The sequence below is a fragment of the Manihot esculenta genome, chromosome 4, assembly GCF_001659605.2.
Source record: "Manihot esculenta cultivar AM560-2 chromosome 4, M.esculenta_v8, whole genome shotgun sequence".
In the NCBI taxonomy this organism is placed as follows: Eukaryota; Viridiplantae; Streptophyta; class Magnoliopsida; order Malpighiales; family Euphorbiaceae; genus Manihot; species Manihot esculenta.
Window position 1 is genome coordinate 33077241 of NC_035164.2, and position 23366 is coordinate 33100606.

At 38.4% G+C, this 23366-nt stretch overlaps 2 protein-coding genes across 3 annotated transcripts in view; both read right to left on the bottom strand.

Annotated features, from left to right (window-relative positions):
* Positions 1-23366, bottom strand: part of LOC110612731 (receptor-like kinase LIP2) — a 67820-nt gene that overhangs the window by 4830 nt on the left and 39624 nt on the right. The window lies entirely within an intron of this gene.
* LOC122723494 (proline-rich receptor-like protein kinase PERK15) lies at positions 43-1533 on the bottom strand. The gene is made up of 3 exons (XM_043955776.1): positions 975-1533; positions 814-903; positions 43-93 (listed from the first exon to the last, which is right to left on the bottom strand). The coding sequence occupies exons 1-3, from the start codon at positions 1345-1347 to the stop codon at positions 86-88; spliced, it is 471 nt and encodes a 156-aa protein (XP_043811711.1). The 5' UTR covers positions 1348-1533; the 3' UTR covers positions 43-85.

Below are 23366 nucleotides of genomic sequence, written 5' to 3' on the forward strand. Positions count from 1 at the left end.
TATATAAATCAAATCTCACATGGTATCTTCTCTTTTATCGATGTGTCTGATATTAATTTCTGGAAAAATTTTAGCAAGCCCGAAATCAGCAACCTGAAAAGAAAAGAAAAAAATATCCATATTAAGTAAATTAATATAAGATTCATTTATTGTGAATCATAACACATTACGTATTACTACATATATCATAAATTTAATATAAAAAATTAATGAGCTCATTTATCTAATTTTCTTTTAAAAGTAAAATTACTAATTATATTAATAAAATTCTATCAAATAAAGAAAAATATTGTTTATCCAATCTTATAAATGGATTTAAATGATGTATTTAAAATAAATTTAATTCAGAAACTTTGCTGTTTAATTTTTTTATTAAGTGATATCTTAACTGTATTTAGCACTTAAACAACAAAATTTTTTTTAAAAAAAATCATTCACTCTAATATTTGTTGAAATTTATACTGATCAAAATAAATAATTAAAAAAAAAAGAAAAAAAGAATGCATGTTCCAAAATAAATATGTAGAATGCATAAATGCCTATGTATGAAAAGTTTTATTTATTACTATTAAATTATCCTATTTTTCTTTATAAATAAAAAAAAATTATCATACTTTCGATTTAAAGTTATTATCGAGAAGGATATTATCGGATTTAATGTCTCGATGGATGATTTTAGGATTACCTAAATAAATATAAAAGGTACAAATTTGAATTAATAACACTAAAAGAAAAAGAACAAAAAATGAAAATAAATGAAGACTTAATTGCTAAAAGAGCATAAAAAGTCTTGATTAATATAAAATTACTCACATTGTTCATGCAGATATGCTAAACCTCTCGCAGAGCCTAAAGCAATTTCCATTCTTGTTGACCACTTCAACTCTGATCTTTTCTTTTCATCTACGATGTCGTTTATTCTTTATAAGATGGCAATCATATAATAACAATCCAAAGTGTATGTTAGGACTCACCACTCAGATGAAATTTCAAAGATTTGTTGGGAACAAACTCTAAAACAAGCAATCTATTGGCTTTTTCACGGCAGTAGCCGACCAGCTTAACAAGATTTGGGTGAGACACAGAGCCGACGTCCTTAATCTGATTCTCGAGTTCTTCTTTCTGCTCACCATCCTGCTTACATTTTAGTTTCTTAATAGCAACGACCTCACCACTTGGAAGGCTTCCTCTATAGACATCACCAAAATCACCAATACCAAGAGAATGGTTTTCGGAGAAAGAATCAGTTGCGTCTGCTAGTTCTCGATATGAAAATTTCTTGAGTAAATCCTCAGCTGATGTGTGCTCCGCGACTTGTCCTCCGGGGAACTCAGTACTCGCCGGCATCTCGTCCTCGACGATATTAGATAGAAAGACAGAGAGAGAGAGTGGAGTGGAGGAGTATTTAATGTCCAGGGACGTATAGGATTGATAGAGAAAGAGGAAACAGGCTGGAAGTTGCTTGATATATGTTTAAACAATTGTATATATATTTTTTTCACATGAGAAATTTCCTTAAAAAATTAAAAACTAAAATTCTGAAAATTATAAATTTAATCAAATCTAAAAACAAAATATTCATAGGGAGTAATAATAATATTAATGAGTTTTATTAGTTATGGCAGAGCATAGAAAGAATAAATATAATTAAAGATTGGTTTATCTTCTTAATTGTTTATATTAAATACTAGTTTTGTGTATTGAAATAATAGACACTCTTAATAAATAAATAAAAAATAATTAATTGATGTTGATTAATTTAGCACTATCAATATTGATGATCTGAGATCCAATAGAATAGGGTTTTACAAGAGTTTTGATATTGAAAAATAAAACTTAAACTTTCTGGGGAGGGGATTCCCCTTTTATCCATTTCGCTATGCTTGCTGGTGACGTGTAAAGGCCTCTCCATGATTGGGACACGCGTCTCTGACATACAGATTCGGGCGTACGAGGGTATCAGCCGCCTGCTCCATGCGTAACGGCCTCTGATTCTCATCGTGCGTACGCTCGAGCGGATCTGCTAGGTTGTCTGAGTATGGCTCTGGATACTGGGCTGGGCCGAGAGTCGGGCCGGACGTTGAGCCTGAGAGGAGAGGGCCTGCTGGTCGCGGACTGGGCTGATCTGAGTGAAGAAGCTTGGTTGAGGCCGGCCTTGAAGGTTGAATGAGCTAGGCTTGTTATGCGTATCAGGTGCGTGGGCCTCTACGTTATGGGCCTTTGGCTGTGGTCAAGCCCCTGATCCGGGGTGAAGAAATCCAGCGGTCATCAATTGCCCCTTCACCTTCTCGGTAGTTATTGCTCCCACTGCCGAGGGGGTGAATATCAAGAACCATTATGACCGCGCCTGTTCGTGTTCAGGTGCCTTAATAACATCCTTTCATCTTTCTGTCGTTGTGCAGTTTCCGAATCCTATCTGCTCTTTCCCCTTTCTGGCTTTTCTCCATTCTTCGTGTTCTTTGCTGTCTTTGCTTTCCTGTCATCATTATCTGGACATGTCCTTTCTTTCCTTTTCCATGACTATCTTTTAAAATTCTGACACCGTTAGCTTAGAGTCTAGCATAGTTTTGCCCCGTGCTAAGGCCTCAGGCTCCGGGTATATATCAACGCTAACTTTTCTTCATTCTCAAATCCTCTGCTGGAACAAGAGGTTCTTCCTTTCCGTTTCTCTGTCTGCTTCTTTCCTCCAGCGAGATTGTTCTGATTGTTCTATTTTATCTGCAAAGGATCCATTTGACGCCTTCTTCAAACGGAATGAGGTGAGCTTGAGTTTGTATTGCTTTGTTGCCCCAGAGGTTTGTTTTAATCTTGCTTTTATCATCTTGATGGAGAATTGTTTCTGACTTGTCTCTGTTTTGAAACTTTTTGCAGAACCTGAGATAAGAATGGGTCAGTTCAAAATTCTTGAAAATTTGATGTTACCTCTAAGGAGTCTGGACGGTGCTTTGGAGATCCTTCTGGTAGGGCGGCCGATGGGTGGGACTATTCGGCAAGCTGCTGAGACTGTTTTACCCAGGTCGTCTGGCCGGCCTCCTCCTCAGTTTGTTGTCCGAGCTCCAAAGAGGTTCTGGGCTGATGAGAGGTCTGCTCCTTCTTCCGAGAAGAAAAAGGAAATTTCCTCAATGCCCCCGTCGTCTTCTTTTGATATAAATGGAAGTGGAGAGAATGATCAACTTATTGTTCCCTTTGATGTGAAGTACCAGTATTATGCGAGACTGAGATCTGCTGCACTCAATCAAGCTTCTGGCGATGCCTTCGAATGTATGCTCTGCGATCTCCTTGGAGCCGTAACTCGAAGACTTATGTTTTTCATGTGTGGTGCACGGCCGGCATATAATATCTGAGCTTGTCCGAATGTACCGTGCATCACACTTGGGTAACCAAACGTTTGCCCAGGGGAACAGTGAGAAATGCTTATGGGAATCCACTTGTTCAGTTCCCCTATAATAACGAGACAGAGCTCAGCCGACCTGTAGAGCTCGCTTTCCGTACTAGGATAGTCCCCGGAATTAAGACTAAGATAGCAGAGCAGATGTCAGTGATGTAAACGTAGATGATGATGTATGTGGTTATGTAAATCCTTTAAGGATAGTCTTTCATCCCGTAGTGTAGGCCTTTGTAACGTGCTGTAATGTACTTTTCTTTTAATGAAGTTCTTGTTTTTTACTCATACTTGTTCTTTCTTTGTCATGGATGAAGTACTGATACTGCTTTTCTTCGTAGCTTTAGCCAACTAAATTTTGTTTCATTTTTTCCGAGCTGAGCTGACCATATTTCGTGAACTCCTGCTTTTAGTCGATGAGCCGAGCTCCGGGCTTACTTAACCAACTGGACGGTCGGTTTACTTTTCCGAGCTTGACTAACCGACCTGTGAGCTCGGTCTTTAATCCTTGATGGGGTGAGCTTTGAGCCTCCTTTAGCCGACCAAGCTCTCAAGTTATGTTTTCCGAGCTGGACTAATCTGATCTGTGAGCTCGGTCTTTAATCCTTGAGTTGATTTCTGAGCTCTCAGCTCTGTATGATTCCGAGGTGCCCTTATCGCCTCTTTCCGATCTTGCAGCCTTTGTTCAATAACAATAAGTCAAATCTTATAACTTTTTTAAGCGATGAGCAAGTCTGACCTTTATCATGCTCCCATTTGCTTGTACTTTTGAGTCTTTTCATGACTTGCCCCTCTGTTTCCTTGGTATTTACCATGGAGGTGGCGAAGTGGTGAATTTTGCAGGTTGAGTTGTTCTTGCGGGCTAAGTTGCTCTGACTGGCGAGTTGGGCTTGTATTATGTAGGTGGCGAATGGGCTTTTATTTGATGGGCTGTAATCACGGATCTGGCCTTTGACGGATGTGGAGAAGTCCAGCGATCATCTTTTTGCCCCTTTACCTTCTCACCGGTTATTTATCTAACCGTTGAGAGGGTAAACTTCGAGAGTAATTAATCATCGCGCCGCTCCACGACAAAACTGTTCAGATCAGCGTGCCGTCTCATTATTGCCTTTCATCACGAATTCCTTCTGTCTTCTGAAGAAACTAGCTTTTTTCTGCTCTCTGTCTTCCTGCAACTCCTTCTGCATTTTTCACCCCATTGTGTTCTCAGGTACGCTTCCTTGTTCTTCCATGGCAAGTTCAAAGCTTCCTGATGTTGGTAACCTTGAGTTGCATATTACACCCTCCAACATAACTAAGTATATTTCCCAGAGACTTTTAGATGCTCCGTTGTATTTCATTCGAGCACCTCTTTCAAATGAAAGGATAGTCCTTCCTTACCCTCCCCCTCCGGGTTTGGTAAATCCCCAAGGGGGTCGTCGCATAGTGTTTTTCTTGAAGCAGAGAGAATTCGGTCTACCGTTTCCTTTTACCCCTTTCTTTATTGAGGTATTTGAATACTTCGGGGTAACTCCTCGGATGTTATCCCCAAATTCTATTTTGTTCATGTCCTGTTTTGAGTCTATCTGCCTGAGTTGGGGTTTTACACCCACGGCCTGTCTGTTTGTCACTTTTTTCCGTCTGGTTAGGGCGGTTCAAAAGTTCTATTATTTTTCCCCCCGTACTGGGTTATCTCTTTTCACGGGGTACAAGGACTCCATAAAGGGATGGATGAAGAACTTCCTTGTGGTGGAGTTAAAATTAGAGTCCGCCCGAACGTGGGAGGTGGATCTAAGTTGGGGGGAGATCTTTCCGGGTTGCAACGAGCTGCCCCAATTGAGTCTTGTTGAGCAGGTCGGGCTGCTTCGACTGACTTCCGTTGAGAGGAAGTATGACGTCGAGAAGTGTATGTTCGTGTCCAATCTTAGGGATATCCGGGACACGGGTATAATGCCTTGTCCGACTATTCTGTTTCTTCTTTGCTCATAATATCGGAAAGTATGCTGATTCTTTATAATTTCGTTTCTTTTGCAGCTTCTGAGGTAAAAATGGATGACATCAAGTTTCCCAAGAACTTTGTCCTGTCTCGGGATAATATGCATGCCATTTTCGACGCCTTTGGGGATGGGCGTTCAGTGACTGAGATTGCTGCGGAGATGGTTCAAGCTGCTTCCTCCAAAAAGGTTAGCCGACCTCTCGCCAAAGCTTCTTCTAGAGCTTCGAAGCCGAGCTCTCGTAGCACCAAGTCATCTTGGCTGTCTAGCCGGGGTGGATCGAGCTCAACTTTGAAGCCTGCTGAAGGGTCTAGATCTGCTCCAGCCTCCTCAGAGGTCGTGAGGGAAGCCTCCCTAGCTATTGCGGAGCAGACCCAAGGTGCTGAACAAGTGGAGCAGGGTATTGCCCATTCTCCTGGAAGGGTATTAGGGGGAAAGTCTAAGTCCCCTGTTGCTAAAGATAAGGAGGCCTCTGGGACAGGGCTGGAGATCGTCCTTATAGAGGACCCAATTCCAGAGGTTTCTACCTGAGATGCTCCTGCCCCTGTGAGGACTGAACCTGAGGGTTCTGAGGGCATTCCATCAAAGACCGGGGACAAGCGTTCAGCCCCCTCTGGAACATCTGCCCCATCTCCTGCTTGGAAGAAATCCAGGGCTGCCGCAGGATCTTCTCCAGCTCTTCCTTCCATTGGGAAGGGGAAAAGTGTTCCTGTCGAGCCTTCGTTGTCTTCTTCTGACAACTCTCTGAACGCGTCGGATATTACTCCTGAATCTCCGGCTAGTGCTGTTGCTGACCTTCTCAGAGAGCGAATTTTCAGCGGAACTACAGAGGCTTCAGATCCTCGTCTTCTTGCCCTGACTGGTCTCTTAGCCAGTTCTACCAAGGAGCAAGTTTCCTTCCGATCTCGCTCTCGTGAGGAGCTCGGGTCTTCAATTAGAGAGATGCTTCTGATGGTAAGTTATTTTTTCACCTCTCTTTAGGTTTGCTTCGTTTCTTTTTCTGACAGTTGTTCTTCCTTTTTAGACGACGGGCCTCTTTATGGAGGTGGATGCTCGTGATCGCTCCCTCCAGGAGTCTGTAGACCGCCGGATTGAGGAGGCGCGTCTGGAGGAGAACTTATCTGCAACCAGTGACGCAAGGGGTAATCTGGTAGCTGCTCGAGAGCAAATCCAGTCCCTCCAAGTGGAGCTGCATTCGGCGCTAGAGGCCCTTAAGAAGGCTAATGAGAAGGCGGCTGAGACAGCAGGGCATACCAAGTCTTTAGAAGCAGAGCTGTCTCAGACTCGCGAAGTTCTCAAAGTGTCTGATGAGAGGGCAGCTGCCTTGGAGGTTCGCTGCGAAGGAGTTTTAAAGCAGCTGTCCTCTATGATAGAGGCCCTTAAAGAAAGGAATGAGGCTATGAGTCAAAAAACTGAGGTCCAACGCCAATATGATGCCTTAAAGGCTGATTTTGAAGGACTTCAGGTTCATCTGGAGGAAGTGAAAACTCAGAGGGAAACAGCCCTAGCTCGGGTGGAGGTCCTTGAGCAGGAGTTGAGCACGAGCTCTGATCGTATCAGAGACCTGGCTTCATCGGCTAAGGAGTTCAACCTTCGCCACCAGCAACTCAACCATGAAGTCAAGACCTTAGAGCGCAAGTGTTCAGCCCTGCTTGGGGTAGTAAAGCATGTTGAAGATAAGGCTCAGCTAGTGCGCGAGCAATGTATTGCGGAGTATCAAGAGTCTGACGAGCTGAAAAAGAAGATCGAGCAGGCCTGTGAGGCTTATCTTCAGGACTACAAGGACTCTTCTGAGTTTGAGGAATTTGTAGCTGAGGCCTGTGAGGAACATCTCGATGAATATAAAGCTTCTGGTGAAATGAAATCGGCTATTCTTAAGAAAGCCTTCCGTATGTATGTGACCGGCTACAACCGCGGCTTAAGAGAAGCCAGACACGCTCCTGATACTCCTTTGGCCGAGCTTCGCAGGTACGAAGTGGACTCAGATGGCGAGCCAGTGCGGTATGGGGAGGATGATTTCCCTATGCCCCGAGGAGATTGCCGGAGGAACATATGCCGGCCAGCTGAGTCTTCCCCAGAGGGATCCGAGTTAGAGGGGGAGGACGTGGAGGTCCTTGAGTCAGGGGAGGATGACCCTAACTCTGAGAAGGAGGATCTCCTCCTCGAGTCAGAGATAGCTCCTGTTGTAGACGTTGAGGGCTTTGATCCAAGGGATTCCGAGCTTCCTTCAGATGTGACTGCAAGTAGAAATAATGTAGGCGAGGGTGTTCTTACTGACGTAAGTCCTTTAAGGACTATTTATCCCCCCACTTCGTCAGAAAGATAATTTGTAATAGTTATTCTAATGAAATATCAGTTTTCTTTTTTCTCAAACTACTCTTGTTCTTCATATGTCTTTTTCTCATATTTGTACACGATGTGTTCTCATTTGTAAGCTCTGAATTGATCTTGAGTTGCGAGCTCAGCTTTTAGCTAATAGTCTTGAGAGACCAAATCTCATACCTTTTAATGGCGATTAACATGTCTGTTTTTTTTTTTTTTTTGCATTTAGCCTTTCCTTCTTGGTTGTGAATTTGAATGTCTGTTCCCGATAAACTGATTTCGGAGTATAGCCTTTTTCTCCTTCATTTATCCTCTTACAGGTTTCTTCGTTTATGAGCCTTTTGAGAGGGGGAGCTCGGCCTTTTGTTTTGGCCTTCATACCTTGGGCTTTTGAGGATGCAAGTCTATCCGAGCTGGGAGCTCGACCCTGAATTTTCGGGGATATAAGTCTATCCGAGCTGGGAGCTCGACCTTGAGCTTTCGAGAATATATTCCTATCCGAGCTGGGAGCTCGGCCTTTTGCTTTGATAGCCAAATTTTTAGCGTTAGCATCTATTCCGAGGTCGGTGCTTCTTGGCTATTGTGCCCCGAACCTCTTCAGGAGGTCGGAGCCTGATTTTCCCTTGTTAGCTCTGGGCTCCTCTTTTTTGTGAGGTCGGGACTTATAAATCGTCCCTTCATATGATAGGGGGAAATTTTTCTTTTTGGGAGGCCCTTAAGTCCTTCACCGACCATTTTTGTTTTCAGGAGGTCCTACGAGACCCTGGCTGTTTTTGTTCCGGGGTGACCTCGGGGCCCGCCGGCAGTTTTTTGTTTTGTTTTCCCGGGAGTTTTAGGGGATCCCGGTCTTCATGCTCCGGGAGGCATCTTTAAGATCCTCACCGGCCATTCCGGGGTGACCTCGGGGCCCCGCCGGCAGTTTTTTGTTTTGTTTTCCCGGGAGTTCTAGGGGATCCCGGTCTTCATGCTCCGGGAGGCATCTTTAAGATCCTCACCGGCCGTTTCGGGGTGACCTCGGGGCCCGCCGGCAGTTTTTTGTTTTGTTTTCCCGGGAGTTCTAGGGGATCCCGATCTTCATGCTCCGGGAGGCATCTTTAAGATCCTCACCGGCCGTTCCGGGGTGACCTCGGGGCCCGCCGGCAGTTTTTTGTGTCTTCTTGAGGTGTTTGCACAAGATTCAGGCTCATTGGCCTTACTGTCGCTTCGTCATCTCAGCTGGTTTTGTGCCTAACTGAGGTCTTGTTTCAAGGGATCTTTCTGAGCCCTGTTCTTTCTTTTTCATGGAGGAATGTTATTCTTTTTCATGGAGGAATGTTTTTCATAAAGATAATTCATATTTGTATAAATAATTTTTATTTACTCATATTTGTCAAAATACAATGTTTTTCTTTACAAATATTTCAAGGGAAATACCTTTTTAGGTGCTGGATGTTCCAAGCGTGGGGCTCGGGGTTTCCTTGCATATCTTCGATTCGGTATACCCCTGGCTTGACCACTTTTGTTACCTTGAAAGGACCTTCCCAGGTCGGTGCTAACTTGCCCGCGACCGCTCTTTTTCCTGTAGCTTCTAGGTTTCTTAAGGTCAGGTCTCCCACTTTTAAGCTTCTTTCTCTGACCTTTTGGTTGTAGTATCTCGCTGCTCGTTGTTGATAAGCGGCAGTTCGGACTTAGGCTTCTTCCCTGACTTCCTCAAGAGCATCCAGGTTGCTTCTTAACTTATCCTCATTAGTATTCTCACTGACGAATTGGACTCGATGAGTGGGGATCTGTAATTCAACTGGAACTACAGCTTCTGTGCCATAAGCAAGTGCAAACGGTGTTTCTTTAGTGGGCGCTCTGGGAGTGGTTCGGAGTGCCCATAGTATGCTATTGAGTTCTTCTGCCCAATTCTCCTTTGCGCCATCCAGCCGTTTCTTTAATCCTTGAAGGATAGCTCTGTTAGTGACTTCTGTTTGGCCATTAGTCTGAGGATGAGCCACGGAGGAGAACTTATGCCATATGCCCATGTTCGTCGTGAAGGCTCTGAAAATGCTGCAGTCAAATTGTCTGCCGTTGTCTGAGATAAGCACTCTAGGTATGCCAAATCTGCAGATGATATGTCCCCATACGAAATCTATCATCTTGCGAGCTGTGATTGTGGCTATTGCTTCTGCCTCTGGCCATTTCGAGAAGTATTCCACAGCCACCACCACGAATTTCCTTTGCCCTGTAGTCTTGGGGAAAGGTCCCAGGATGTCGATTCCCCATTGTGAGAAAGGCCATGGACTGGATATGCTTGCTTGAGGAGTGGCAGGGGTTCTGATGGCGTTAGCAAATCTTTGACTTACGTCGCACCTCCGGACAAACTCCTCTGCTTCTTTTTTAGCAGTGGGCCAGTAGTACCCTTGCCTGAATATTTTGTTGGCTAATGTCCCTGCTCCCTTGTGAGCCCCACATAGGCCTCTATGTATTTCCTCCATTACCTTTGCAGCTTCTTCCGGACTCACACACCGGAGCCATGGGCTGGACTTCCCTTTTCTGTATAAGGTTCCCCTTATTGCTTGGTAGTTGGCAGCACGAGCTGCTATCTTTATGGCTTCATCTTTATCTTCGGGGAGCTTGCCCTCCTCCAGGTATCTCAGGTATGGGGTCATCCAAGTTGAGCTCTGTTCTACCTGCAGTACCGTGTTTGTCTTTTTAAAAGCAGGTGTACGGACATGCTGTATATATACCTCATCGGGAAGCTGTTCTAACTCCTCTTTGGTCAATCGACTAAGCAGGTCTGCTTCTTCATTTTCATCCCGAGGTATTCTTTGAAATCTGACGATAACTCCCCGACCCGTGAGCTCGGCTTCTATAGTTTTTACTTTATCAAGATAGTTCTGCATGATGGGGTCCCTAGCCTGATATACTCCCGTCACCTGGTTGATCACCAACTGAGAGTCGCTATTCACCTCGAGGTCGGTTACCCCTACCTCCGAAGCTACCAACATTCCATTTACCAGGGCTTCATATTCGGCCATATTGTTAGAAGCCGTAAATTCTAGACGCAAGGCATAACATACTTTAAAACCTTCTGGCCCCTTAAGCATTATCCCAGCGCCACTACCCTCAGCACCTGATGCTCCGTCTACATACAGCTTCCAGCTAAATTCTTGGGGGGGCTCTCTCTCCCCCCTTTCTTGATATCTCCGAGGATGATCCTCCCTTCTCCTCATTGAATGTGCACTCCGCTATGAAGTCAGCCAGAGCTTGGGATTTTATGGCTGTTCGAGGTCGGTACTCTAGACAGTAAGGGCTAATTTCTACGGACCATGCCAACATCCGCCCTGAAGTTTTCGGCCTACGTAGAATCTTCTTTAAGGGTTGGTCTGTCATCACGACTCCTTGGTGGCTTTCTAGATAAACTCTGAATTTTCGGACTGCCAGCAATAAGGCGTAAGCCAATTTTTCAATGTTCGAATATCTGACCTCAGTATCTCTGAGTACCTTGCTAACGTAGAAAACAGGTTTATGTTCTCCTTCTTCCACCCTTACTAGCACTGCGCTGACTGCTTGTTCTGAGGCCGCCAGATATATCAGAAGTTCTTCTCCTTTTATGGGACTGCTGAGCACATGGGGCGAGCTAAGATACTTCTTAAGCTCTAGGAAGGCCTTTTGGCAATCTTCTGTCCATTCGAAATTCGGTACCTTCCTCAACTTTTTGAAGAATGGCAAGCACTTTTCTGCCGACCTCGACATGAATCGGTTAAGCGCTACTACTCTCCCGGTTAGTCTCTGAACATCTCTTACGCAGGTCGGTTCTGGCATATTCAGTATGGCTTCCACTTTCTCCGGATTGGGCTCAATGCCTTTACCGCTCACCATGTACCCCAAGAATTTTCCTCCCCTAATGAAGAAGGCACATTTTGCTGGGTTCAACTTCATCCTATATTGATCTAACACCCCAAATATCTCCCTCAAATCTGCTATGTGTTGTTGGAAAGTTGAACTTTTGACCACCATATCGTCCACATACACTTCTAGATTTCTACCGATCTGGTTGTTGAAGATTTTATTCATCAACCTCTGATAAGTTGCCCCGGCATTTCTCAATCCAAAGGGCATAGCCCTATAACAGTAAGTTCCATCTTCAGTTATAAATGAGGTCTTTTCCTCATCCGACCTTTCCATTGGGATTTGATGATAGCCCGACATAGCATCCAAAGAAGACATATAATCAAAACAGGCCGTTGAGTCGACCATTTTATTAATATCAGGGAGGGGATAACAATCTTTAGGGCAGGCCTTATTTAGGTCGGTAAAATCTATACACATCCTGTATTTGCCATTGGCTTTTTTGACTAACACAGGATTTGCCAACCACTGTGGGTACATGACTTCCCTAATAAAGCCTGCTTCTTCTAGCTTCTGCACTTCTTCCCGGGTGGCCTGCTGCTTCTCTCTTCCCACTACTCTCTTCTTTTGCTTTACTGGTCTGGCCTCGGGGAGGACATTCAACCGGTGTGTCATCACTTTGGGGTCAATTCCCGACATGTCTGAAGGCTTCCATGCGAAGGTCGGCGCGTGACTTCGGATCAGGGCCATGACTTCACCTTTTTGTTCTTTGGTGAGGCCGGTATTAAGACTGAAGACCTTGTTTGCATCTGCTCCTGATAAGGGGAAGGTTTCCAACTCTCCAACTGGCTCTGTCCGGGCTTCTTTTGTTTCATCTCTGACCTTTAGAACTTCCGAGTCAAGTGCTTCTCCAGTTGAGCTCGACTCTGTTACTGTGGCCAAGTATACCGCCCTTGCTTCTTCCTGGCTGCCCCATACCATTCCCACCCCTTCTTCCGTTGGGAACTTGAGTGCCAAATACCTGATGCTAGTGACAGCTTCAAAGTCGAACAACGCCGGTCTCCCCAAAATCGCATTGTAGCTCAGTGGGAGTTTGACCACCAAAAATACCTCATGATGGGTGCGAACTCTAGGTGCTTCTCCCAAGGTGAGAGCCAGCTTCACCTTTCCTTCTACGAGCACCGGTGCTCCTCCGATCCCCTTGATCGGTGACTGGTCCCGAACCAGCTGTTCTTCTGGAATTCTCATCTGCTGGAAAACCCGATATGGCAGCAAATTGACCTTACTCCCATCATCTACCAGAACCTTCTTTACTCGAAAATTGTTAATGACAGCCTCAATGACGAGCGCATCATCATGGGGCATCTGAATGCCTTGTGCATCTTCCGGAGAGAAAGCGATAGTCATGGGAGAGTGTTCAACGATCTGCATGACTTCACCATTACTGGTCTCCCCTTCCCGGTTTCTCTTCTTTCCTCGACGGCTCATCCGTCCTCCCGTTCCTCCCACAATCATATTGATGGTTCCACTGGACCCATCATTCACTGGTCTAGCTCCTGTTTTCCTAGGCGTCTGAGTTGCCAGACCTGGCTGAAGCTTCTGCCCCTCCGGCCTCTTCACGAAATTCTTGAGGTGCCCTCTTTTTATCAACATTTCAATCTCCGCAATCAACTGGAAACAGTTATTTGTATCATGACCATGCGTCCGGTGGTACTGACAATACTTGTCAGGATTCCTTTGATCTGCTTCCGACTTCATGGGTTTTGGCCATTGGAGAAACTCCTTATCCTGGACTGCCAAGAGCACTTCGGCCCTGGAGGCGTTGAGGGGAGTTGGCTTCTCAGGAACCCAGGGAGGGAGCATTCTTGGTTCAAGAACCCGAGAAGGAGGAGGGGGAGGTCTTTGATCCCTTCTCTCCCAGGCCTGCTTATACGGCTCAGGTCTCTTCCCATGTTTTTTCTCGTGTCTCTTCGGCCTCCTTTCCTCTGGGGCTTTCTCTTTTCCTGCTATTTCTTTGGCAAATCGACTCGTTACCAAGGCATCATCCTGCCTTATATACTTCTCTGCCCTTTTCATCAACTCAGCTAATGAGGTCGGAGGTTTCCTGCTTAGGGAGCCAAAGAACTCGGCAGAGGTTGTCCCCTTCTGCATGGCCTCCACCGCCCTTCCTTCATCAAGCTCGGGAATCTGCAGGGCCTCCGTATTGAAGTGGGCGACATATTCTCCGAGTGATTCACCCGTTTTCTGTCTCACTGTTTCCAGATAGCTCGTCTTCCTATCTGCTGGCACTCCAGCTATAAATCGGCTGATGAAACGGGTGGCAAGATCTCCAAAACTTTTAATGCTTCCGGCCTCCAGGCTGTTGAACCACGCCCGTGCTGGTCCCGAGAGTGTTGTTGGAAACACCTTACACATTAAGGCATCTGACAGAGTTTGCAACTCCATGAAGGTCTTATAGTTCATGACGTGCTCCCTCGGGTTACCAGCTCCGTCATAGGCCGCCATCGACGGCATCATAAACTTCTTAGGAACAGTCTCCTGCTGCACTATTTTTGAGAAAGGGGAAGAAGTGGGCAAAGAGGTTTGGCTCTGGTCTTTCTTACCTAGCTCGGCTAAGAGCTGCTCCTTCAACCTTTTCAACTTTTGGTCCATTTTCTCGTCTTCTGAACCGGATCTTCCCTCCAAGCTGCATTCCTCTTCTTCTGTTGCAATTCCCGTTTCTTTGGTTGTTTCGGCAGAATAGTTGTCCGCCCCCTCATTTTCTATCATCTCTCTTGCCCTCCTCCCATGGATTCGGGCCTCCGGTTCTTCCTCTTCTCCGGTATCACGGCTGTTAGTTTGGGGGCGGTCAAAGGTAGGTCGGGGCTCATTGGTTCTGGGTTCCTCCACCACTGGGAGTGCATTTACTGGGGTGCTAAGGCCCCTCTGTTGCATTATCTGCCCCAACCAGTGAGCGGTAGTCTGTAGCTGGAGGGCCATGGTTTGAAGGTCTTGGTTGGATAAGGTAGCGATGGGAGCATTCCCTGCCAAGCTCGGCGAGGGATTCAGGGGAACGGGTGTTTGGTTGTTTAGTGTTGTGGGGCTAGAGAAAGAAAACTGTTGCCCTTCTTGGGCAGAGTTCAGGTCATTGGGGACGTTAAGGTTACTTTCTTGGTGATTCGCCATCGTGGATCTCAGTGGGTTTTGAAAGTGAAAACTCCGGTGATGAAAAGATCTCCTTCGTTTCCCACAGACGACGCCAATTGATGATCTGAGATCCAATAGAATAGGGTTTTACAAGAATTTTGATATTGAAAAATAAAACTTAAACTTTCTGGGGAGGGGATTCCCCTTTTATCCATTTCGCTATGCTTGCTGGTGACGTGTAAAGGCCTCTCCATGATTGGGACACGCGTCTCTGACATACAGATTCGGGCGTACGAGGGTATCAGCCGCCTGCTCCATGCGTAACGGCCTCTGATTCTCCTCGTGTGTACGCTCGAGCGGATCTACTAGGTTGTCTGAGTATGGCTCTGGATACTGGGCTGGGCCGAGAGTCGGGCCGGATGTTGAGCCTGAGAGGAGAGGGCCTGCTGGTCGCGGACTGGACTGATCTGAGTGAAGAAGCTTGGTTGAGCCCGACCTTGAAGGTTGAATGAGCCAGGCTTATTGTGCGTATCAGGTGCGTGGGCCTCTACGTTATGGGCCTTTGGCTGAGGTCAAGCCCCTGATCCGGGGTGAAGAAATCCAGCGGTCATCAAATATTATATATGTGATGGGTAGTTGGGAGATGTGAATTATAGATAATAAATTTGAAATCTTGCATCCTTAAATATTTCATCTGTTCATATGTTGGATAAGACTTGAGGGTTATCCGAAAGTCCACATATTTAAATCAAACCACTAACTTATTTATTTTTTTCTACATTATTGTCGTTTCTATTAAGTTGATAATTCCTCAAATGCGAATGGGCTGTTAGGAATAGAAAATAAATTGGCACATGATCCAAATTGGCGACAGAGACGCTACAGTAGTGGTGACATTGCTGATATTCTATTCATCTCTTGCGGTTCAGAATTAACAGTTCAATTTATTTTTCAAATTAAATGAGAATCGATTCAATTTAAAGTGATTCAAAATAATTTTAATTTATTAATAGTTTCAGTCTGCTTTTAATGTGATTTTAAATGATTTGCGATAATTTTAATTTATTAACTGATTTTAAAAATTATAATTTTGATTTTTATAATTTTAATTTTTAATTAAATTTAAATTATAAATAATTGATTTAATTTAAATTTTAAAAAATTTAAAAATAAAAAACTCAAATAGAATATAAAAAAATAAATATATATTTTATTAAATATTAGTATTAAATTTTACGTAAAATTATAAAAATATCAAAGAGACTTAATGATAAATATTTTTATTAAATTAAGTGATTAATTAATGATATTTTTATATTATAAAAATTAAATAATAAAATATTTAATAAATAAAATTAATTAAATAATTAATTAATAATTTTTTTAAAATATAATAAACATTGTTTAAACCAAAAGACAATTAATTTTCCGTTAAAAATATGGATTTTAGTAAAATTCACACCGACAAGAGGCTTTTGGCTTTACTTGAGAAGGGTAGATTTGTGAAAAGACATGAATCCTGAAGAGCTGACCCAGCAAGCAAGACCGTTTCAGCAGTTGGGGACTTTCCGAAGCCACGAATGAAAATTAAAAAACCAACGACGGACGAGGAGCTCTCAGCGTATTGGAATTTGTCCTCGCTCCCTCATACACGCTCTAGTGTCATTTCCTCGTGAGACTTCGATTACCTGTAATAAAAATTTCCATTTTAACACACATTGGACGATCGTTCAAGTTTTCTTTTTTTTCTTTTATTTAATCATTCTATTAATATTTTCATTAGTCGATTGACTAATGAATTTATAATAATAAAATATAAATGATATTTTAATACTTTATTTAGAATATTAAAGATTAAATTTAAAAATATATTTATGATACTTAACAAAATTTATCGATATATAATAAAATAACTAAATAGTTATATCTTAACTCAGTAATTAATTTTTTAATTAAATTTAAAAATTATATGAATAAAATCATAAATTTTTTAAAAATTTAAATACTTAATAATAATTTTTCATCCATAAATATAATACCATTTAGATATTTTATTTATTTAAATTAAATAAAATGTAAGTCATAAAATATATAAATATTTTAATATAATTTATTTTTTATTATTTAATTTTAATTTATAAAATAAAATTTATTACTAAATTTATATATAGACATTTTAATAAAAAAATTATTTTTAAAATGACTTACATTTTATTTTGATCAGAAAAATACTTTTTACTTTAAATTTTTTAAATATTTTAAATGTTAAAAAATATAAAAAATATTTTACATAAAAATATTTTTTATAAAATAAACGTAACCTAAAAGATTGTAATTTCTAGATACAAATATGTTTTACCTATTAGAGTAAAATCCCCAAATCAAATTTCTCTAATTTTAAAGGTTGAAGATGAATTTTTGAAGGTGATTTCAAATGCTCGCTGCTAATGGTAGTAGCAAATTAGACATCTTATCCTCAAATTAGATAAATAATTTTATCAAGTCTAATATGCATTTTAAAAAATGGCATTTCTGGGTCCTTAGTGTTTACTTATAATTAATTGACTCTTTATTAAAAAATACTTAATTACTGAAAAAGTAACTATTACAACAAAATAAAAAATATCATACCCAATTAACAATGGTATTGTCTCCAATTATAGATTTTTTTTTTGTCATCAATTCTAAAAATACAACACTGAAAAGAATATACATTTAATTTATAAAAAAATAAGCATCATCTATATATCTGCAAATAGAAAAATTTAATAAAGAAATTCTTTATTTTTATCATTTTATTTTATTTTTTTTATATAGTAATAATCCCTCATAAATAACAAGGATAAAATTGAAAAATAATCTCACACTTCAGGTCTTTGATGGATTTAGAAATGTGAGTAACATTTTCTGGAAAAAATAAGGATAATCCAAAATCTGTAACCTGAAAAAAATTCTATTGCAACAAAATATTTGAGGACTTAATTTTAAAAATTATTTAAATTCTAAATATAATATTAAATATTTTTTGTATTTCAATTAAATCCACACCACACTGAATGTACCTAAGATTTCAATCAAACCGATATCCATAAGAGATTTATCAAAACAAATGCATGGAAAGAAGAGATTACATATTAAACAAATCTAGATTCATTAAAAAAAAAAAAAACCATTGAAATCAAATCTGTTACACTCAAATGGAGACTTATTTGCTGATGAAGATCTCAAAAACAAACTACTCAAATGATTCATTCATCAAACTCAGATTCATTATTTGTAGCTTCATTAAAACCCAAATAAAAACTTGTTTGTTGATAGTGATCTTGAGAAGCCAAAATCTTTGTATAATCCAAGCTGATCTGGTGCAATAGAGAACAATCAACTGGTGGGTATTGGATATTTTCAATGAAATAACTCTCTTAATTTATTTTTAAGAGGAGTATAGATTCCTAGGAGAGGTCATGCCATCAAATCTAAACTGAAACGCGTGAGATCGCGTATTTTTTAATGAGAAGATCTGATTCTAGCTATTTCTTTTTCCGCATCAGGTGTGCTTCTGCTGTTATTTGAAAATTTATCTAGAGATTTGGACAAGTTTTTTGTCAAGTCTATTCAGTCACTGCATATAATCAATTTCTTTTCTGATTAATTTTGACTCACCTGTGCTATCCTTTACTTTTCTGTAAAAATATGACAAAAGATACATAATTAATAGAAAATCACTTATATTATTGATAGAGAAAAAAGAGAATACTTTTTATCAAATAAAATTTTTAAGTTTTTATCGATATATAATTGCTATCATTGTCGTCGTTCCATATATTCATCACCGGAATAATTCCTTCAAGAGTTTGAATTATCTATATGACAAAAGCACATGGTAAAATAATTATATGTTAATTATATAAATAATAATCTCTTGTATTTTAAATATTTTGGCATATTAAATTATAAATTATAAATTACATATATAAATATAAATATTTTATTTGATTCATTGATGGTCGAGAGTTAAAAAGTTTATATACACAAGCCGCAGCACAAACAATCATTCGGATCATTTTCTCTCTATGATATTTTGTCAGTTTTAAATCAACAAGTGCGGTATGATCTCCGGTCAAAGCTTGTCTAATTGGATCCCTTGCCTGGATATTGCCTGGATATCGACTAATGAGTATCCATTATTTTTAAATCAAACTTAATTCTTAATCATTCTTGAATAGAAAAGCTCAATATTTTTTCTAATTGAAAATTATATCTAAATAATGTTATTTTTTGAATTGTGTATCACAAACGTTGATATCCAAAATCAAGACCTCAAACTATATATATAAAAAAGACTTGTTGTAATTGTTTTCAACCCTCTTCTTCCCCTTTTACTTTTCTTTGCTCCATTTCTCAAGAGATTAAAAAAGTGTGTAAAGGAAGTGAGTGAGAGAGATAAGAAAAAAACAAAGCCATTTTATGCAAGAAGAGACTAAAAGTGTGTAAAAGAAAGTGGTGAAGAAAGAAATTAAGAAATAATATGCAAGAAGAGAGGGTAAAAAAAAAAGTCATTTATGAATCGAAAAATAAGTTATTACAAATAAAAAGGACTTTTATTTTAATGAAATTAAATTTAGAAATTTTTATATTATAGGCTAAAATTTAATTACCATACTGTTACAATGTTGTAAATTCATGATTGACAATCCCATGAAAAGAGTTTATTAGTGGAAATGATTTTCCTGAGGAAAAGATTTGTGTGTTGCATGTGTTTACTTATAATTAGTTGACAAATCCTAAAGAATAGAATTGCAGATAAAAAATTTGGAGAGAAATTTTTAGAGACTACACATTGTCATATATACATTAGAAAAAGAAAGAGAGACTGGTATCATACACAATCAACAATGGTAGTACCATCAATTCTAGTGTTTTTTCCAGTAATCAGTTCTAAAAGTACAACACCAAAAGATTAGACATCAGTTTCTTGATAGATATGTCCGCCACTATTAGGATATATGTAACTGTAGTAAGAAAATACACATGCAATATAGGTATATTGTAAGTATTTGTTTATTTTTATATGTTATACCTTTCTATTATAGCAAAAGTATACCATAATATTCATGAAATATAATAAAAAGAGAATTTTCCGATGGACTCGTTCCACCGTAGATTCAATATAAATTAAAGTGGGTCTATTTGTGTTTTTAAGGAGAGATCCACTTATTTATACTTTAAAAATGACTTGATCTATAACATAACGAGTCTAAGTAAATATTTTCTTAAAAAGAGAATGCTAAAGAGCTAATATGGGTTCATATGGGTAATAACAAGTCACTTATTAGTTCTGCTAGTACTATTTATTATTGTCCCTTTCTATGGTGTGAAAAGTGTTAGACTACATTAATAAGAGGATGAGATGAAGGTTCTTAATGATATTCATATTCTTTATAGGTGGTGTATAAATTGCAATATACACTTGATGATATCACTTATATAAGTGTGGAGTGGGCTATTTCTATGAGATTATGGCATAATCTCTAGAGCACTTATGAACTACCAGGCGCGCGCATGGCCTATTAGAGCAAAACAGCGTTGACAACAAGATTTGTGGAGTTTTATGAGATTGATGGGATATTAGCAAATAAAAAAGAATTTTTGGTTCATAGAAATAAAAGTTTCACAAATTTCTATATATGTTAAGTTTTATTAATTTAGGTCCAGTTTATAGTCTACAAGACACCATATTCGAAACATATACACGAAATTTCTAAACTCATAAATGAAATGTTTTTTGGAAATTTGTGGGAAATTGTTGTAAAATTAGTTTAGATTTTAAAAAATTTTATGGTCATTAAAGATTTTATAATCGTTGAAGATTTTATAATCGTTGAAAATTTTATGGTCATTAAATTTTTTTATTTATGAGATTTAAATATAATATTAAATCTGACTGTTATGATTTTATTATATTATCTCAAAATTTTTATAATCATATATAATGGTCGATTTTTCCACTATAAATAACTTTCATCTTTATAAAGAAAATAATTTTCATTTTTCTATTTTATTCTTCCTTTATTTTGTATTTTCTGCTGTATTATAAATTAGAAATAAATTACTGCTGTCTTGATTCTATAAATTAAATCTCAAAAAAATTTCTTTAATTCTGAAAAATTATAAAATAAATTTTTAAGTATAGTATTTAACCTTACTCAAATTTTATTATTTTATTATATTTTTTAACATATGTTACCGTGTATTTTTCCAATATAGACCTGAACAAAACCACCCTCGCCAAGGAGACTGTTGTTGGAGAAATTTTGAGTTGCATCTGCCAGTTTTTTGTAAGTAAATTGCCTCAGCCCATAATGAGTCAGGAATAATTTTTCCCAAGCTGATAATAACTTAGATTTACCATCTGAGCAAAGTCAGGGCAGAAAGAGAGAGCACAAATATATTAAAAACTGACGAGATGGATGATTAACTCCTTCATGGAAAATAATATATAAACCAAAGACAAAATGGAAAAAAAAATAATTATTACTATATTTTGGTTACATGTCTTCATTGACTTGTAGAAAATTATTGGACGAGTCTTCGTCAACTTGCATTTATTATTAATTAATGCTTAAGGATTTCGATATTTGTGATATTTCGTCTTATTCAATAACGTCAATTTTTCAAAAAAATAGTTGAGGCAAAAGCAAGTTGGCTGTTTGTTGTCTAGCTGTTGTTCATGTGATCATCTTTCAAAAACAATTACTCGATATAAAATACAAATAAAAACTAAAAAGTGTAATTAAAAAAAAAATTAAAAACGACAAAGCATACCTGTTGTTCACGTGATCATCTTTCCATTAGCTAGCTGGATTCAGAAAAATTATTTACGAGTCTTCGTCAACTTGTTGTCTTCTTCATTGACAAAGCATACCTGTTGTCTTCTTCATTGACTGGTAGAAAATTATTTACGAGTCTTCGTCAACTTGCATTTATTAATTAATGTTTAAGGATTTCGATATTTGTAATATTTCGTCTTATTCAATAACATCAATTTCTTCCAAATAAGTTGGCGGTTAATACTATATTATTATTTGAATGTATATTACAATTACTCGATATTCAATGTGTGTTTCTTCTGCGTTCTCACTCTCCTTCAGTGGATTCTTATAATTCTCTACTCTAATTAAAATATAATTAATTATAAATAAATATTACTATTTAATTCTTTTATTATATTTTTTTTTTGTTAATCAAAGAAATTCTTTTAATGCCCCAAAATACTCCTATTTCATTAATTGCTAAAGCCAAATAAATTCTTCTCGAGCATTCCAATGTTTGTAATTAAATAAAATTAAAGAGCCCATTCACATTCAAGTAAATTTAAAAAAGGAAACTAATTCTTTCTTTATAAATTATTATAGAAAAATAGAATCATTGTAAAATAGAAATATTTTCAATCAGTAATAAATACAAGTAATTCGATTTCTTTAGGCTTGCAGCTTATCCTTTTATAAAAATTAATATTTTAAAACTTTAACAGGCTATAAAGACTCAAAAACTTCTCTTTTTTTCATTCCAGCATTCTCACAGTAATCGAATCAAGCCTCACAGTATTAAGAGAGAAAAACAAAAAGAAAACACAAAATATTGGAGAGACTAGTTTCAAACATCTACCCAAATCTGAAATGTAATATCAAATATTTTTTGTATTTCAATCAAATCCACCCAACATTAAATATACCTAAGATTTCAATTAAACTCATACTCATAAGAGATTTATCAAGACAAATGCATGTAAATGAGAGATTATAAATTAAATAAATCCAGATTTATTAAAAATAAAAAAATTATTAAAATCAGAACAGTTACACTCAAATAGAGACTTATTTGTTGATGAAGACCTCAAAAGCAAACTACTCAAATGATCCATTCATCAAATCCAAATTCATTACAACTAACTTTGTTCAAACCCATATGAAAACTTGTTTATTGATGGAGATCTCGAGAAGCTAAAATCTTTGTAGAATCCAAGCTGATTTGGTGCAATGGAGAGCAATCAGCTAATGGGTATTGTTGTTGGGTTTTAATTGGATTGAACGCAATGGAGAATAATCGGCTAATGGGTATTGTTGTTGGATTTTCAATTGGATTGAATGCAACGGAAAAAGTAGAAAAATAAAATTTTTCACTAATATAAATCACGTTTAAATGAAAAAAAAGTAATAATATTGAGTAGAAAATAAATATATTTTATTTTTTTTTCAACAAAAGTACGAAATCATTCGTCTTAATTGTATTGTCACAAACCACAATTATACAAGTGTCTGGTTTCTACTGATGTTCACACAGGATGACGATCGAAAAATCTCTTAAAACTGTTATAAGGGTTTGAAAATGGAAGAGATTATGAGTACTAACTCTATGTTTTTCCTACAAATTCTAGAGACTTTCTAAAAGTTGTTTCACTTAGGGTCTTATAAGAGATCCTTTTATATTTCAGTAGAATAATATTTATTTATTTATTTAATTTAAATAAATAAATTACAATTATGGTCCAAAATTTTAATAAACAGACCATATAAATTTTAGATAATTTTAACTAAGTCTCTACTTAATTAATTAGATCAAAATCGTAATTCCTTTAAATTATAATTTTATTCTAATATCAATTTATATGCAATCAAGTTCTACTTTATTTAACTTCTCATTTTATTTTCTCGTGTAATTTTTCATGTGTGTGACCCATTAAGTTTCAA

What these genes read in the sequence shown, in the direction of transcription:
- LOC122723494 (XM_043955776.1), bottom strand. Translation starts at nt 1,347, where the DNA reads ATGCCGGCGAGTACTGAGTTCCCCGGAGGACAAGTCGCGGAGCACACA. An exon ending in TTTGAAATTTCATCTGAGTG is followed by an intron (nt 904 to 974) that starts GTGAGTCCTAAC and finishes ACGACATCGTAG; the next exon opens with ATGAAAAGAAAAGATCAGAG.